We start from the raw sequence: 19,286 nt of genomic DNA, 5'->3' as shown, positions 1-19,286 counted from the left end.
TACAAGTAGAGGGAGGTACAAGGGTAGGAGTAGACATGGATGAGAGAATAAAACAGTGACATAACAGGGGGTATAAATTAAACCTACCTCTTAAATTTATGTGGATTCTGACTAATTCCAATAAGTAATTCGGCATTTGGAATTCAGTGGCAGAATGCAATTTGACGTTGACTTCCCCGGGCTGATCAGTATGTGAATGGCATTTACAATCAACCAGTGTTTGAAAAGTGAGATACTCTTAGACAGCTCTGTGAAGACAAAACTTCATTGCCTTACAAGGTCCTCCAGAGTAGGCTTTCCCTTTGTAAAAAGTCTGGCATTTGAGGAATTAAACTCCTCCCAGAATAACATTTTGACACATAAGCGCAACATAAGATCAGCCTACAAAAAATGCTTTAGAGGCCGAGATTGAGGAGAAAGTCAATATCTTCCAACTTAGAGCAGGTATATGTAGAAGTTATTTGTGGGTAGACATAAAATACAATTAAATTAAAAATAGGACCACTTATGCATAGTCAGTTTTGAAAGGTTCTTGTAGAGAGGTGCACCTATTTAAATTTCTAAATGATCTTTACCATACCCCATATCGGTTGTATAAAATGAGGTTAAGGCAAGATGGAAAATGTTTTAGGTGTGGGGAGGAGGAGGGCAGAGGGGTACATATCTTTTCTGCTTGTACAAGGATACGTGGGTATTGGGATTAAATCTTCTAGAAACTGAATGGGATATTGCAAACTGATATTGTCTGGAATTGCAAAATTATCATACTCTTGATTCCATCAGAGGTTGCGGGGATTTATTTTTTTGCTATCTTGCTGGCTATATTAGTCTTGGCATGGCATTGCTTGCTATGCAAGGCACCGCACTCACAGTTTGGGAGGCATGAATTTGTTAACGCCTGCACTTTATAAATCTCCATCCTAGAAAGTATAAGCCTAAGTTCCAAATTGATACACATGTGGAACCCTAACAGATATCAACTACCATTACATCAATTCATGAAATAGTGTATCATTCACTAAAAGTAAGTTTCAATGTCCATAAATTTGTTCAATTTCCTTTAATTATAAGATAGTGACAAGATGGCGCCCGTGTAGAACGCCGGGTTTCTGTTAGGAGATAGAAGCATACGACTTATGTCTATTAAGTGGGAGACTAGTAATAGTACAATTTTTAACTGCTTTACATGTGGTTGACAAGGAACACTCTAATCAAGTCGGCAAATGGTTTCTTTTTGATTCCAGACCACGTATGCGTGTGATTTTGGAGAGTACCTTAGTGTTATGAACTGTGGAGTTTCGGGTGACTTGCGAAGAAGGGTGAGACGGCCTTCATTGTAATATGCTTGACCCAACTACTGAAGTATCGGGGATATATTTTGAATATAGACTTTCACCATGCAGTTGCTTGGTAATATATGACTTGATTTAGTGGAGAGGTACTCGGAATATATTTATTGGATGCCCTTGATGTTTGTTATTTTCAGATTCCAGAGAGGAGTCTTTATTATACGAATACATATGAGAATTGGGACATTCGTTCGTGAATATATAATGCTGAGTGTCGACAATGGAGGAATTATGATTTAATGCATTATGTCTACTTGGGAGAGAGAAATGGTAACGCTTTGCGCAGTTTAATATTCAACTTAGGGTCTTTTCATCTATAATTTAGGGTGTTAATAAATACAAGAACTTTTTTTTTATAGTATACGACGGAGTAACGGGTTCACGTATTTTAAATGAGGAGGTTCGTGTATGTTACATATTGCAATCTCTTTAATAAGCGAATTGACCATGAGACTAAATCATGATATTGGGGGATTGTTTTGTTCTTACTGGAGATGTACTTTTGTTTATCAAGTTTTGATATTGTGGTTTTTGATTTTACAGATATAGAGTTATGCGTTCTATACAGGAGGAGATACGTAGCTTTCATACTTTGTTATTCGAATCTCAGGTGATTTGATTATATTAGTGAACTAAATTTATACTTAATCTTTGCTCTTGGGCTTTCACGTTCTCCGGTGTCTAAGCGAGGGATACTTAGTGCTTTGATCTATACTTTTGAGCTTTTACTGGGACTTTGTTCTATTGCACAATGGGTGATGGTTTACTATGACAATTTGATTGTCTTTTCATTACTCTTTAGTTTAAAGTTTTATTATAATTGAGGTTGACTAATGTGTATTTACCATACTTTAGAAATAATGTTGCTTAAATTTTGCTTATTTTGGTTTGCAGCCCTGAAGAAGTCAAGGATGCTTTACTTTGCATGACGAAACACGTGTTGGCTGCTCTGAATTTTATACACTGAAGAATTGCCTTATTGAATGTTTTGGATACTTGGTTATGGACAGTTTGCTGTACCAAGAGAAGAACAACTGAATTAAAGGAAATTGAACACATTTATGGACATTGAAACTTACTTTTTGTGGATGATACACTATTTCATGAATTGATATAATGGTAGTTGATATCTGTTAGAGTGTTCGGGGAGGATATTTCTTATTTGTTTTTTACCCGGGTTTGAGGGTAAAGGTAGGGTTGTTAGGTAACCAACCTTTCTTTCCCTATGAGCACCACAATTTACTTGTTGTAATTTGTTACACTGTCCGCGATTCAGAGTTGAGCGCCCGTTCTGTGACCTGGTTACCTAGTGTCTAGTTGTTACACATATAGAACCCGATCAGAGCTTGGATATCGGAGGTTTATTCTGGCCATGAACCATCACTGGAATGAATTGTATCATTCAGATCCTTCTTTTGATTGAAATGTATACATTATATTATTAATTTAAAAAAGAACTGACTTCTCCCACCATTGCTTTGCCACAGTTCAATAACACAGAAGGTTCATCTTAGTGCAACTATCATTCTTTCGCTGAATTTCTGGATTTTGTGGTCACCACAGCGGTTAAATTGCATGTGTTGTATTTACTTGATAAAGAAGAAGGACATGTTTTGTACCCAGTGTGGGTCCTTCTAGCAATTCAGATACACAGAATGTCAGCTCCCAAAACTAACAGAACCTTTGTAAGTCGCACCCAGAAAGCTTAAGTGATACTTTACAAAGATACAAACATGTTATCCATTTCACCTTACTACGTCTGCCGTAGATTGACATTTTCCATTTGTAGTTGGTTTGTTGTATTAATTTAACAGAACAATATCTCCCCTTAGGCATATGGGCATCAGAGTAAAGTAAAAATTAAATATCACAGAATAATAAACAGACAATAACAATTGTCCATAATCAGTAGGAGCACAAGTTCCTTTTCATACGGATATCACTTTCACATCATGGGGGTCTTACCGCTTTCACCGTCTGGTAGTTATCACTGCTCTTCTCAACAGCTGGTTTCTCAAACCCCTCTTCACCCTGCTGTAAAGAGTAAAACACAATGAGACCATGTCAGGTAAGAACCCCTTGGACCATTATTCATCTCTCAAACAGATATAAAAAAAATGTCTAAAGGCATGGAAGGGTTCCAATTCAGTGGATACCTCCTCTGGCAGTGGTTGATGCTGGCACAGAATCATCAAGTCTTGTCAGGGACAAACATCTACTACAAGTCCATGCTTTGTTAGGTGGTTGATGGGTTCAGTTGCACCAACGTATCGGAGAGGGGGTGGAGGTGGAGAGGGCAAGGAGAAGGACTTTAGTTAAGAATTATTTTCTTACTTGGAATAGATTCAGAAGTATCCCTGGAGAACCTTGGTATAGTGACATCTGTGTGCTTGGAATGGACTCAGGAGTATACCCACAGGGACAGAACCCTGAGAAGTTATTGTCTACCTGAACCTGACTTAGAAGTAGTACTGGAAGCTTAACAACGGCACCAGAAAAGGAGCGCTAGTAGATATATCCTCCAGCCACATGAAATAAATACACTATAAACCTCAGAAATAGTAGCTCCAGGAAAGGAGCAAGTCTGGTAGAAGAGGCAAACGTATCTTGGCTTGGAATCATTCACCTCTCCCCACATTGATTACAATTTTGGGAAAAAAGAATCTGACCTCGGCCTTGGAAACTTAAGGACACAGCCCCATCCCAGAAGCCTACTCTGTGCTCACCTCTTTCTTTTCCTTCTTGCTACCTTCTTCTGTGCTGCTTCCTCCGGAGCTGCCCTTCTTATCCACCCACAGTTCGGATTTCTCCACCATTGTCCGGAGACAGTCAAGTTCAGTCTTGATTACTTTGTAGTTTTCAACATCCTGTGATGAGATGAGGAGCTGGACCTGATGGTAAGAGGGAAATAATATGGTGCAGTGAGAAGAGAAAAAAATCCTGAAATGAACAGTGTTGGCTGTTTTTATCACTGCCTAATGTACATGTTTGGAGAATTGCACACAGTTAAAAAAAAAAAAAACACGATCGCGGTAGATCAGACTCTGGGAGTCACCTATAAGGCAACTGGGTAAAAGTGCTAGGACAATGATTCACTCCTAAACAAAACTGAAATAAAGTGAAAAGTGGCAATGCCTGCTATGTCACCGATTGCTTAAAATTCTCTTAACCTCCTTTCAAAATAGATGCACCTTGAACAGCTCTAAAATTCAGGTTTTTAGACAAAAGTGCACAATGAAACATCATTTATTTAACTCGCGATAGGACAAGGACTGGAGCAGGCATTAAGTACACGTTCTTATATACTTTTGATTTAGACAACAAATCTGCCACTTCGGTTTAGCCCTTGCAGGGTGTTTCTATGTTTTCACCTGCTTAAATGTGTGCAGCACCTCCTGCCTCTGGCTGAAGTGTTTGAAGAGCAGCTGCAAGGAGCCAGATACCAGTGAAGGATAGTCATTCATTGTCAGGCGGATCAGCACTCGCAAAAACATCCGCCCACCCTCGTCGTCCACCTCTAGCATGCTGTTGCTCTTCCTGGTGCAAAAAGAACAAACCATGTATTGAATCATACCATTGAGGAGGAAGTCTAAGGTGATTGGTCAGAGAAAAGATTACAAGTGCCCAGTAAAACAGTAGACAGGGATCTAAGATGCACAAAATATGTATCTTCGTACAATTTAAATTTCTCATACATGTGACCATTAGAGAGACATCCATTATCTGAAAACAGGGGAAGCAGACATGAAACTCACCCTACGCCAAACATGGCTTCTGCCTGCTCTCCTAATCGATCCAGATTCATCGAGGCACCTGAGGTAGAAAAGTATGTAACATAAGAGGTGCCCCAATAGCTGTGTCATGGCTCTATAGCTGCAGAGATTGGGAAAATAGTAAGAGAAAGAGATATGAGGGTAATAATGCAAAGATAGTGGGAGAGATCATGACAAGGAGAGGAAGTGCAAGATAAATAAATACAAAAGGAGAGAGAGGCAGTGTGTATGTGTGTGTGTGAGCGTGATAAAAAGTTAGAAATTGAGATGAAGAGGGCAGGGCATTGATAATGAGAGCTCCAGTCACTGAGGGGCATATTATCAAGACAGGCGATAAAATTATCGCCGTTTTAGCGGCCTATGGAATTCCAATTAAATCACATGTTAGATGTCCTTCACATCTAACTTGGGCTTCAATTGAAATTCCATAGAGCGCATTATCAAGCCCATTATTGCCGTTTTAGCTGCAGTTTTCTGCCGCTAAAACGGCGATAATGTTATCGCCTGTCTTGATAATATGCCCCTAAATGTTTCTGCATCTAACTGGCCCTTAGGTGTGGAAAATGTTTAAATTGCATTTAGACAATTTAAATCCTAATTCAAATAAAGGTTTAGGGATGTTCAGAAGCTCATACTCAATTATCCCAAAAATCAGAACCAGTAATTCTGAATTGTGAGAGGGAAAATGTGAGGAAAGAGATGTCATGGGAAGTAAAGAGGGTAGAGTGGATGACGACAGGACAAACACTTGTGCACTCCACAACTTTATGCACAGAGGTTTCATATCATATTTTCCACCCAAAATCACACAGAAACTAGTCTGGCAAAAGATAGGCACACATATGCTTCTAGGCTGAGGAAAGAATGGTAAGGGTGTAGCTGAAAGACATTAGCCAAAGGTTAAACGTTTTTACATGTTGAGTTTTACATGTATGCTGTACTTACGTGGATGTCCACCTGATGGAAAATCTGCAGGTATAAATGTAATATGTAGGAGTAGTCATTAAACTCATTGACTCTCGTGCATTGCACGAGCACTCCACAGGAATTTTATGAATCCCAAAAAGTTTGAAATCTATTCCAAATACTGGAGGAAATGTACAAGGATTTCTGACTTTTTAAAGTCTGTCAGTAAATGAGACCATGGAGACATCCCGATGGTGCACAAACAATCCGAGTAGCATTTCCTCTACCTTTACAGAAAATATGAGTAAAATAAGGACATATTGCTTTTCATCACTATCAGCAACATTTTCTAGGTTAGTGCCATAAAAGCAAATAATTCCAAAATCATAAAAAAGTCTTACTCAGCAAACTACCTATTGACAAATCAGTAACAACTACAAAGTTGAATTTATGAATTTGAAACAGTTTACGATCATGTATCAAAAATGCTCTTTGAGATCACAATAAGAGAAGATGACAACCTAGTAATATTTTGGGAAGTTAAACTTTGTTTTAGGAAAAGAACACTTAGGTGCAAGGAGTAGGGCCAATCTGGGTGGAGTTGAGGAACACGCTTGAAATGAATTTATATATAGGGTAATCCAATTCAGGAAATGTCCCCAATATTTATTGTGAAGGCACATTATTTATTTGAACTATCTCGGTGACCATTGAAATGCAAGCACTTGCTTCATTTGTTAAAAAGAAGGTAAACCCTAATAAGGACTGAACAACTCTCTAGGCTAATGAATGGACACGATGATATCATGTTTGTACTTACTTAGATTTTTGTGTGATTCATTTTGTGTCTTATTTAGTATGTCATACACTTTCAAGATTTCATGTCTTCCCAAGATGGGTTTTTATAAATACTTAAGGATAGTGGAAAAGAAATAAGGGAACAGACAGCAGAAAAATGTAAGTAGAAAGTCAGCCATGGGAGCCACACACCTATATCTATGCATAAATGTGAAGTCTCAATGAAAAAACATCCTCAAGACCAACTATATGTTAATGGCAATTATGAGGGCATTTGATCAGTACAGTGATAATAAATACAATCAATTAAGACTTAAGCACAGCCCCAGAAAGAGAATATTACTTGTAGAGTCATAAGCTGGGGCAGTGCCGTCGGCTGCGCTATCCTGCATGGGGAAAACCTCCAAGAATTCCTTCCTGAACACTGACAGAAGAAAAGAGATCCGGTAATCCAGACGCACATTCAGGATGAACTGTGGAGAGAAAAACAGGATGCATGAACCGCCCGTGGAGCCATTGGCTTTGTGGTATTATTGTGACATGTTCGGGTACTAATGAGTAGCTGTCTAAAGTCAGCAATTTTAACACAGAGACATGGTATCTTGCTCCATGTGAAAACGAGACGATCATTTTCCAATGGGAAGAAGGAAAGGAAAGTCCAGAAATGGATAGAAAGATAGAACCAAGAGTCTACCAGAAGAAGAATTAGGTAGGATATTGCTGTTGTGCAAAGTGTGACATGTATAGAGGGTCGTGTATGGTCCAGACAGAGGGCCTGTCATCCACCAGAAATGCTAGAGAAGAATATACACGTATTCCAAGAAGACAGGCCTCGAAACAGCAGAGTATGGGGACAGGGGTCACCAGCGAGAGAGAGAGAGACATGAAGGGACAGATAGGTAACCTACAATAGAGATAGGCAGAGACTACATTAGGGTTTCGGCATCTCCAAACGGATTAATTGTAACATCTACTGCTTAGTGACGTATATTGCATTCAAAACAGCCTTGATGGTGTCACAAACGAAAGCAGCTCTGTGAGCCATCCATTGTGCTTGAGTTGCTGCTGCACCTGCTGCCTGATGGATAGGTATGCCTGGTGTGGGCCACATTTGGTCCCCGAAAATAGTGGTTAAATTGGTACAAACAGGATTTTTCTGTCGTTTTAGCAGTATGATCTAGAACTGAGTGTAAACTGTTGTAGTCCCCAGGATGCACTCACTTCTCAACAGCTCCTACCTGGTTTAAACACAAAGCAAGAAAAGGGCAGAAACAGTTGGCACCAAATTGTGAAAATACTGTTTGTACACACAATTCCCTATCTATCTGCTCACGTAGAAATTGGCTGCAAAAGTACTTTTTATTAGACTCTAAATCCTCCCTCAGATTTTAACCCCCAAATTACATTTGCAAACACCTGCAAAGTCATAATGTCAATTCAACTTTTTCTTTCATTTGATGCACTTGATTTGTAGGGCCACCCTTCATCGGCATGGTGTCCGGCCCATTTTTCACTTTGGTTCAATTATCCATAACTGTCCTCTTAAACTATGAGACATCTCTTTCACTTGGGTGTCAGTAATGGAAACATAATAATGTTCGAGTTTTGCTTTGATATAGGTAAGACAAAGAGAAAAAAAACAAGAGAGAGTCAAAGAGAGGTTCTCTCAGAGAAATATCACAGGAGCGGTTGTAGCATGACGTCTCAAAGTGAGCAATAAATGTAGGATCTCCAAAGAGAGGGACACTTCAACAAAAGAACGTTAGGAAACAAAGATACTGCAAAGAGGGTGGAATACATACCCACCCTAAGACAGTAGGGATAGGTACTCCGCGAGAGGAAGAGAAAGTCAGGGACAGGAATCCCACAGAGAGAAAAAAGAAAGAGATAGACATTGAATGAACAAAAGGAAGAAGAGGGATGCTGAGTGACCGCAGAAAGATTAAATGAGCCTGATTGCAACCTCTCTGCACCACGGGTCCGATTCACAGAACAAACTTAAGAAAAAATCCTAAACTTACTACCATTTTGGTATTCACAGAAGGCACTTACTCATTTCGGTATTCACAGAAGTTAGGAGTCCTAACTTTAGGACTCCTAAATGCCTTCTGTGAATACCAAAATTCTTAAAGTTAGGATGTTTCTCAATTTAGGAGTAGTAAAGTTAGGACTCCTAACTTTAGGACTCCTAAATCCCTTCTGTGAATACCGAAAGTCTTAAAGTCAGTTTAGGAGTAGTAAAGTTAGGACTCGGTGTAAAGTAGGCCATCTACATTTCATAGCTGTTGAAATGTAGATGGCTCGGAGGATAGTAGAAACGATTCTCTTTTAAACGCTTCTCTTTTCTTCTTGTTAGACGGTAGTGAAAAGAAGGACAAAAGGAAAAAAAAAATAATCCTCACGAAATTGTAGGTTGTAAGGTGTCGATCCCATCCTCGTCGCCAATTGTAAAGTAGAGGTGGAGGCAGGTTTCCTTTCATAAGGTTTATTTATAGTAAAGGATAAACAGGTGGAGCCAGGAAGCACAGCTGCACAGTAGCTCAGGAAGGCTTCAACTGCCCCAACATAGAATACGAACTTACAGGAGCAAATGCATTCTACAGAGTGGCTCGCTCTAACACGAGCCTTAAAGCAATACACATGAAATAAGTGAAAGCACAACATAACACTCGGGCCCCACATTCCCAGGGACCTACCTGTAATATCTCAAGGATCTTGAGCTTGGTCTCCATCACAATGACAGTCTCATTCTCTGAGGGCTTCTGCTTAATAGCTGTGTCTGCAGTGACAACAGACCCAAGTCCGGGTGGCACAAAGACGGACTGCTTCCGGTTCAGCACCATGGTAGACATAATCTGACCCACACCCTGGATAGATTGACGGACGTTCTTTCCTAGGAGGGAAGAAATGGCATGCAGATAAGAAGAGGATTTGTGGAAGAAGGGAAGGATGTGGTCAGGAAATTAACGTGACAGGTGGAGGGATCAGAGAGCCTAAGTTTCAAGATTACCAGCTATTCAAGCCACCAACAACCAATCAGTTGTTAGTTTTCACCAGCTCAAGGGGCCGATATCATACTGAGCGTTACACAGAAGCATTCAAGAGTAAAACTTAAAATACCGTTTGGTCAAATCACAAGGGATGGAGGGAGCTGGAGGACATGCTGAGGTTTCAGAGCTGCTAGCCTGATGAAGTGGAAACATGTGACAGAAATAGATGTCTAAATGCATGCTTTTCCTTCTACTGGAGCTCTGAAAAGCTTAGCCAAACTCAGATCTGAAGTATAACCATCAAACACAGATATGTGCCCCGTGGCACAGCAGAGACGCCATAGGCCCTAATGCAAGCAATGAATTCTCCTGTCTCACCGCTCCCTTGTTTGGCACTAAAAGAAAACTGATTGCAGGACAGAGGTGGCTCCACAGACCCCTGCACACAGGTACCACAGCATCATATATGCCAACATTTTAGAAGTGTAAAGTGTGACATTTAAAACCAATCAGCAGAATGTATTTCTCCCATTGACTACCATTGAGGCCTGAATCTGGTCTATTGGCATGTATGGGACTTGCAAATGTGCTGCTGCAGGATCGCATATGAGAAATGCAAATATAAGTTTTTTCTCACCTGTCAGGAAGGAGCGCAGAGAAAGCACTATGGAAGGCAGAAAGAGTGTGACAAATGTGCACTGGCCTGCAGAAGCAGGTTACTGGTTGTGCATACTCCGAGCCGCACAAAACCAGTCCCTGTCAGCTGTAGCCCGAAGAGTAATCAGGTTTTTAGGTCTTGCCTGCACTGACTCTTCTAGACATGCTGTATCGACTACATGGGCTTGAAGCATAGCCCATCTTTTTCAGTGGTTCCTCCTATTGTCATTTGGAATTGCCGGCTTTTGTTTCGTGAATACTCTTAGTAGTCCCTCCTTTTGGACTTTTGTATCCTCCCATGAGAACAGACCCAGTTACATATGCTCTACGCTTCAGGTTATTTAGGACACTTCGAGTTCAATCTTTTTTTATAGGCCTGCCTTTGCCCCTTAAGTGTTCAGTTTTGTTTACTTCATGCTTGAAACTTCAGTCCACTTCATTTGCTCTAGCATCATTTAATCTCCCTGTGCCATCCCCCACCCCTCACCTCTCCGATAACGCTGCTTGCCTAACCCCACCACTTCTCCGAGGTCGCTGCTCTTTTTTTTCTTTTTTCTAATTTAAATTAAATTACCACTTCATGTGCAGTGCTGTCATGTAATCTCTTTGTGCTTTCTCCCCCCCAATCCCTCCCACAACATTGCTTGCCCGTCCCAACCCTCTCTGAGAGATCGCTGCTTTTTTTTTCTTCTTTTGCTTAATTTAAATTACATTAGTAGATTTATATAGCGCGGCTATGCAGGAGCTCTCTAGGGGCACAGGGGAAATTAATAGCAAAAATATAAATTGTGAGTTTTTGGGGAGTAAATTGGAAAAAAGTGCTCCGGAAAAAAGTGTCTTTTCTTTCCCTAAAAATGCCATCAACGAATGGTGTGGTGCGCTAAAGTCACTATCTTCACAACTTTTAAGAGCATGAAGATTGGAATAAAAAAAAATCTTTTTACCCCAGTTTTGGCATTTTTCAAAGAGGTAGACCATTTTCAGATCACGCCTACGCAGCGCATGTGTGCTGTATCTTCGAAACTTGCTGTATCTACAATACGGGTTTCGACCACCGCCCATCTATTTGATTGGTTCATCTTACTGTCCTTCGTAAATGCTGGCTTTTGCTTGGTGAACGGTTGTCTGAAAAAGATTCCCCTGGGAAACCAATCTAACATGCCAATATGTTACACCACTCTACCACTCACACTTAGACCCCAGAAGGGTGTCTGTACACACTCTTGAGTCTATTCTCACATCAGAGTGAACCAGAAAACCAAATCACTGGCAACCAACTAAAAAATAAGATACACAAACAGTTTATTTAAAAAAAAAAAAAAAACTATTGAGGCAACAATAGACATGAAGTATAAAAATTCATAGTACAATATGAATGCAGATAAAAAACATTACATAGAAATACAATACCCTAACAGTGGGACAGAGCTACAACAAGAAACAATATAAATCAAATCAGGGAAACACCACGGTACTTAGACAATTCAATAAATGTTTTTTGATGCAGAGAAGCTCCAAGTAAAGAATATTTAATATTTAGGGCTAAATACTCAAGGATGTATCCGTCATGTATCCGTGTAATATTCCAAGACTAACAAAGCATCGACGCGTTTCGGCGGGTCCAAAGTAGATAACTGCCTGCCTTCTTCAGCACAACAAATATAATCTCCCCACATTTCAATATATATCTTTTGCCTTGCGGAGAGTTCTCTCACAAGTATATCTTGAGAGGGAGCGAGTTCCAGAATATATGATAACCAGCCGACACTCTCAGAAAAAGTTAAAAAATAGTTGCTAACGATCTATCAACTTCTTCCTCTTGGTAATTCGGATTATAAAATGCCACAGGACAGTCTTTTGCACCCCGCTCACTGAAGCTATTCTTCGATGCCTTTTATTTCTGGCTTAATGCAGTGTATAGATTAAAACGGAGACAGCGAGAAATAACCGTGCCTCACTCCGAACGGGAGTCCAGATGAACCAAAGGAAGGGTTTCTGACGCGGGGTAGTATACCTCCAAGGACGTCTCTTGGTGAATACACTTAGTAGTCCCTCTTTTGGACTTTTGTAACTTCCCATTAGGACTTGCCCTTGTTACATGTGCTCTTACTCTTTCTGGTACTTATGATACTCTGTGAGCACTCTTTTTTTGGTTTTCCTGCCTCTGTTCGTGTTTGCGACAGCTCTTGATGGTTCCTGTAGCCAGCCGTCAGAGCGCGGCCTTTGTGCTCATGCAACACTGCTTGTGGGGGGGCTACCGGGCCAGTTTATTATTAGATTGGGGGCTGGCCTGCTGCTGCCCACCCATGCAGCACACAGTGCTGTACGGAGCTAGCATTTACCAGAGAAGCTAACATTGACTAAAGGTGAGTGCAAGAAAATTGAAAGACTTGCTGTGTTAGTAGAGTGTTTTTCCTGCTGCGGCGCTTGGTGTATTCACAATGGGCCTCTGTTTTTTTTGTAGGAATTTGAATTGTACTGGAATTATATAGCACTCACTACCCCAACAAGGTGTCTATGCACTTTATTATGTCTTTCTTCCTCCCTAGGAACAGTGAATACAAGCATTGCCTCAACACGAATGCCACTTTTTTCGTGAAGCATGTGCGGCTTTCTTTCTATAATATGGTATAGTGTGTATGTTTTTTCTAAATGATTCTTTTTTTGTCTTTTTATTTTGAAAAGATTTTACGGGATAATTTCAACTTCTACTCTCCTTTTATGAAACTTGTGCGCGATGTCTTCTACGGCCTAATTTCTATACCACAGTATAACATGCATTTTTTTCTAAATAAATGTTCCTGTTCCTCTCCTTATTTTGTGAAGCTGTGTGCAATAATCCTTACTGCAGTGGCCTATCGTGAAGCTTGTGTGGGATGTCTTCCAAGAATTTCTTTTTATAACATAGTATAGCGTGCACATTTTCTTAAAATGCTCCTTTTTTATGTCTTTTTAATTTGTGAAGCTTGTGTGCAATACTCCCAACCCAATTGGCCAATTATAAAGCTTGTGCGTGATGTCTTTGATGGTTATCATCCTATAATTTTTAATACTGTGCATGCTTATTATCATAATACCATACAGCAATAAGAAGCGCTCTGAGGAGCCAAGCATTTCGTGTGTAACTGCATATAGCCTATGCTTGTTCTATACAAGAATCGTGAGGTGGGAGACTAACCTTGAAATCAGTGGTCTACCGACTAAATCAGAGGGGTTTGCATGTATGCACCATCTACTGACAGCTACTCCCCTCTTGGGCCTGATGTAGTCCCAGGATAGAGGTTATACTGGTGCAAACAGTGCTTACTGTCATTTTAGCACAAATGCCAATCTAGAGCTGAGTGTAAACTGCAGTTCACAAGTTGCGTTTACACTTATCAACAGCTCCCAACTTTGCTGATCTAGGCCGGGGTCTCGGGGAAGGAGCGGAGCAAAATGCACAGCACTTACTCAGATCCACTTGGTCTGGAATGATCCCAGAGCGATCCAAGTCTCCTTTGGGTATTACTTTCTGGTTGTCAGACAGCTTGAGGTTCAGCAGGTTGTTACGCTGAGCCAGGTGGCTCACTACACTAGCTGGTGCTAACTTTAAGCACGAAACAAGCACGAAATCTGAAATAATTGCTGCTAAATAGTACAAATACAGCTTATAGGCAGTCACTCCCTTTCTTCCTGCTCTTTTACAAATTAGGCACAAAATGCATTTAAAAAAACGCCAATGTTATTTGGGCTGGAGAAGATTTTTTGACTGACTTTTTTACCCAGACTTTAAGTGGCCTCTCTGTACTTATCCTGCACAACAAACTTCCAAACACCTGTCCATGCTAAGTCATATTGTCAATTAAATTTTTTCTTTGATGTGATGCAATGGTTTGATGGGTCAAACTTCATTAACAGGATGTTTGACCCCCCTTTCACTGAAGTTCAATCACCCATAACCGTCCTCTTAAACTTATCTGAAGTCAGCTTATAAAGTGTTCATATATCGCCATTCGTTGTTGAACACACATACGACACCTGCGTCTTTTAATGCTCATCACAGGGCTAAACTTTAGGCTCACACTGTCTCTCATCTCAACTTTGTGTGTTTCCTCTGACTCCACGTTCAACATTATCCTTCATTTCATCAGAATAAACATTCATATGCAGTGCTTAATTTGTAAAATAAATCAATCAGTGCCTCTTTTTCACTGGCACGGGCCACAAAGTAATGGAAACCTCCATATATTGTTTCATAAACGGTGCAGTGGTTAAGACTGACATTATGGATTTTAATACAACCAGCCACACCAGGAGGAAATTCTATGCTCGAGTTTGCAATTCTGCCACAAGGTGCTGCAAGGCTCCAACATGTCGATGATTCAATGCAGCAAGTGAAGGAACTTAGCCATATTTATTAGTATGGTTAAGTTCTTTGATAATAGAGAATACCTTCAGCGGGGCAAATGTAAAGTTCCCCCTGCGCCTAGCAGAACTGCTGGTGGTGCCAACTGGCAAACCACTGGCGTAACGAAAAGTGAGGGGGCCTCCCTGCACGGTACTTAGGGGGGCCCCCTCTGGGCTCAATCAAGAGCTCTCCCGGCCAGAGTTCAGTGCCGAGGGGGCGCCTTGGAGCTAGGCCCCCCCCCATACCGCGTGGGCTGCGGGGGCCTGTGTTACGCCCCTGTGGCAAACACCAGCTCAAATTAAGTACTGTTTATATGCCTAAGGTTTTCATTCCATTTCCACCAGTGCCACAGGCCAAGCTTAGATATAAACTGTTGTACTGTTTATTTTTGTAACAATGAAAATGGTGCAACGTGAGAAGGATTTGACCAGACACTAGTCAAGATTGATCAAGACAAGTTGCTGAACAATAGCAATATCTGCCTGTTCATCCTTTTTTATTTATCTGAGGTGTCTGATACCAGTAATTAATAAAGGCTCATCACAGTTCTCAAACACCACATGGCTTCAAAGGAAACATTCTCTGTAGGTTGTCCTCATTCCTAACTAGTCTCAAGCAGCTAGTTGAGTGGGGCAGCACATTCTCTGAATTCTCTCCCAGCCACTTCTCAAAGGTTCTGCCCAACTCGACCACTCCACAGAAGCAAAACAAGGCTATGGTAGGTCCAACACGATCCCCTTGAATTGAGCTAAGACCACCTGCGGCCCGTGCAGGTAAGAGCAGAGGGGTGGTGGGCCAGGGTGAGCAGGGATTTTGACGGATGACGATGAGGGAAAATTCATTATATATTACGTCGAAATCCCCTTTCCGCCAGCTCCAGCGCTCTTACCTGCACGGGCCGCGGCTGTCTAAGACAGAGGACATGAGAGTATGCACCGTGAGAGTGTGATCTGCTGTGCAGGTGAAGGCTCATGAGAAAATCCTCTCAGATTTTAATCAACATTACAATAACCTTTGTCATGGAGATGGGCTTTGCCTTTACACTGTGTTAAGCTAGCATGAGCTTATGAGAAGTTTAAACGCAATTTTTCCTCTCTGCTGCTTTTGCACACGGCACACAATATTATAAATGTTTAGAGTCTAGCAGAATATTTTGCTTCACACGAGAATCATATGTTTTCCTATAGTATCAGCCCTGCTTGGTAAGCTATGTCTGAACAGTGAGTGCCGAGGCCTTCAAGGTTATTTCAACACAGTGGTTGTTGTTCAGTCTGATCAGCGCACGTCCTAGACATAAAACATATGCAGCTGTGGCCACCTCTGATTTTGGCACGTTTAATAATGCACTGCACAGAGCATGCACACACAGTTTGGAGAACATTCGCATGCAGAGAGCTGGTGTAGAAAATGATGTGATCCCTTTTTACTAGGACCAGAGGTATGGGGCCGCCCTTGTAAACCCAAAGAGACCTTCTATAGATATAATATAATATATTAGCAAGGGAGGGTAAGACTGAGGTACGATTTAGCCTTCTTCCCTGTAGCATTTTAACATGCTTTCTCCCTTTGTATTTTATGGAATAGTAACTATGCTGATAACCTTGTTGCTTATAATATGTTTGCTTATATTAGCTAAAATACTGCGCTTGAGAACACGGCACTAGAAATAAATATTTCAAACTTACACGTGTCTTCATTTACTCCTCGTTTTGGACTGGTATGATAGTATAACGAAAGAGTGTTCATGTGTGTTCCACGTTACCTGAGGTATTCTAAGTTCATGTTCTGGGTTGTCTAATCATTGAGGGTATGAGACACTGATTGCTAGTCTGGTAGGGGATTTTGGATACTAAGGTGAGTTTTGGTACACCCTAATTTACTGAGGTTCCAAGTCTCTATGCACAGTTCTGTGTAGGAGCAGAATCCCTGCGACACCTTGAAAGCGATTTACCACAGACTGCATACCTTTGTATGGATCTTTTAATATCTCTGTAATGATTCACAATCTGAACCTATGCTGCATTCACAATCTTTGGGGTTGCCTATGCTGCATTTGCAATCCTACAGTTCTTTTCTTTTGTTTGCAAATTGCCTGGATTCTATCTTCAAACCACCCAGGAGCCCCAAAATAGTGGCATTTGCTTCTTCTTTTTGTGCATGCAAAAGGGGCATGAATAACTACCCTGTTCACATAAAATCTTACAATTGTATTGCTTATGTTTGCTTTGCACCCGATGGCTCAGAGGTAGATGAATTCCCCTTTTCATATTCTTTTTGTAGAGTTTGACTCCTCTGGACCAGTGTATGTAAATAAAGAAGCAGAAAGTACAATTGCAAATTTCAAAACATTCTGTAAATGTGAAAGAATTTGACATTGGAGGGTAAAAATGAACTTAGTATCCTGAGATCGATTTGTGGGAATAGTGCAAGAACATCGAACACAATGCAGTATAACAATGAGTGGCATCTATTGAATTTAGAAAAGCTCCAGCCTTCCTATTAAAATTAATTCTTTGTTTCTTTTTTATACATGTGAATTAAATAAAATATTTACTCATTTGTGAATTCGTTTGATGAATTAATGCTTCTGTATATTCTGTGTACCTTTTGTGGTTCAAACTTTCTAAAGTGGCCCTAGCTTTCCAGTGATCACTCACTGGGGTCCCTGGATTCCCATAATGATTTAGTGAGGATCCCCGTGTTCCAATAATAATTAAGAGGGGGTCCACAGAAGTCAAAAGGTTAAGAATGACTGCTCGAGACCATAAACCACTGGTGACAGGTCCATCATATAGGAACCTAATCAGCACCTGAATTAGTGCATCACTAAGTGTAACTATTGAGTAGACCATTACCGTCCTCTAATCACACCCAGATTTGGCAGACGTGGATCAGAAAAATAGCTATTTGTCAAGTTTAAAGCCCCTCACAGTGCCACTATATTGTATTTCCTCCATAGACATACAGATTTCCTTAACAGATCAATTAGTAAGACACTTTGGGAGGGTCATTGGCAAAGTGGAAATTCACATCTAAGCTTAAAAAGAATCTCTATTTTGAGACCAACTCTGCTGGCACCTACTTGATTTTTACAACTAAATGCCCTAATGTCTTCAGCAACTGATGAACCCTTGGGAAGCTTTTGTGAAACAGGTGTTCTATTAGGTGTATGTAAGGAGAGCAACACCATTCTCATGCATTTGGTAGTACTTTTGTTGGTAAAGTAACAATGACATGATCCTAGGGAGATTTAGAAGCACTAATTATTTTTGTTAAGTGTGAACAACCAGCCTCTTTCTCTTAAAATTAGGTGCATCTTACTAGAATGAATTAGAGTAGTCATTTTTTATACTTTGACACTGAAAAAATGGTTGAACAGAATTACACTAAATTTGTCATGATAGCAGAACTTTGCTCAAGGAAATGCTTTAAGTTCTGCATAGTATGAATTCGTGGAGTAGCTTTCAACAGATTAGCAAATAAGAAATGTTCAAGTCTGTGCATGAAGAGGTTAGATTTTAACAACATCTGAACTGTTAATCTGTGATCCTCCATGCATTTGCAAATCCACAGTGGATTTCTGAATCCAGTATAAAAAATTAAGGCACACAATTGGACTACAGAGCTTGTTCTCCTGTATGCCATAGTGTATTTGCGAATTGGGCAACGGATTTGCAAATCTGCTACACTCCAATTGTTTGGCTTGCACAGAATAATTTCTAATTTATCCGCCATTACCCAACATGTCGCAGAACCACAATGGAAAAAGAAAAAGGGCATTAGAGGCCATGATGAACCTAACCTGCACCCAGGCCCATGAAGGGGTTCAGAAAGGGACACCAACAATAAAATAAATATAACAATATGATTTTTGTTGTAGGATTGTAAAATCCTATATTGGGATGAATCCTGGACAAAAAATGTAATTAGAATTTGGAGCACTTCTACTGCTGTGTGCAGTCGGTGTGATGGACAGGGTTCGATTGGGAGTAGTACTTGGCCAAAGAGTGGGCGCAGCTGGATTGGCCAATCTATGGTAGGCAGGGGGCAGGTGATCAGCCCCGCTGTAATTAGCTGAAGACTATGCAAATGGCAGAATATTATGTGATGTGGGGTTAGTGACCTGCTGCGGGTTGGACACATGGTGATCATTTATGTTATTTACCATGTAATGAATGATGTCAACGGTAAGGTGATAAGCAGAACATGATGGGGTGCAAGTTATGCTCAGTTTTTAAATCACAAAATGAAACCAACCTAAAAATAACTGACATTTGTCAGATATAGTTTTGTAAATTAACCCTAGTTATGCACTACTTATGACCGTACATATGACATCATTCATGACATGGTAAATTACACAATTTATCTCCATTTCCAAACAACAGAGATAGATAGATAGATAGATAGATAGATAGATAGATAG

At 40.5% G+C, this 19,286-nt stretch overlaps 1 protein-coding gene across 1 annotated transcript in view; it reads right to left on the bottom strand.

The window, feature by feature from the left end:
* Positions 1-19,286, bottom strand: part of ITPR3 (inositol 1,4,5-trisphosphate receptor type 3) — a 568,454-nt gene that overhangs the window by 145,393 nt on the left and 403,775 nt on the right. Inside the window, exons 22-27 of the mRNA XM_078644240.1 lie at positions 9,523-9,719; positions 7,170-7,299; positions 5,105-5,162; positions 4,721-4,886; positions 4,076-4,240; positions 3,315-3,383 (exon numbers count right to left, since the gene is read on the bottom strand). Coding sequence (XP_078500366.1) covers positions 3,315-3,383; positions 4,076-4,240; positions 4,721-4,886; positions 5,105-5,162; positions 7,170-7,299; positions 9,523-9,719 — 785 coding nt within the window. The remainder of the gene's footprint in view (positions 1-3,314; positions 3,384-4,075; positions 4,241-4,720; positions 4,887-5,104; positions 5,163-7,169; positions 7,300-9,522; positions 9,720-19,286) is intronic.

This window comes from Lissotriton helveticus, chromosome 5_1 (genome assembly GCF_964261635.1).
Source record: "Lissotriton helveticus chromosome 5_1, aLisHel1.1, whole genome shotgun sequence".
In the NCBI taxonomy this organism is placed as follows: Eukaryota; Metazoa; Chordata; class Amphibia; order Caudata; family Salamandridae; genus Lissotriton; species Lissotriton helveticus.
The sequence above is the reverse complement of the archived record's forward strand: the minus strand, read 5'-3'. Positions and strand labels throughout refer to the sequence as shown.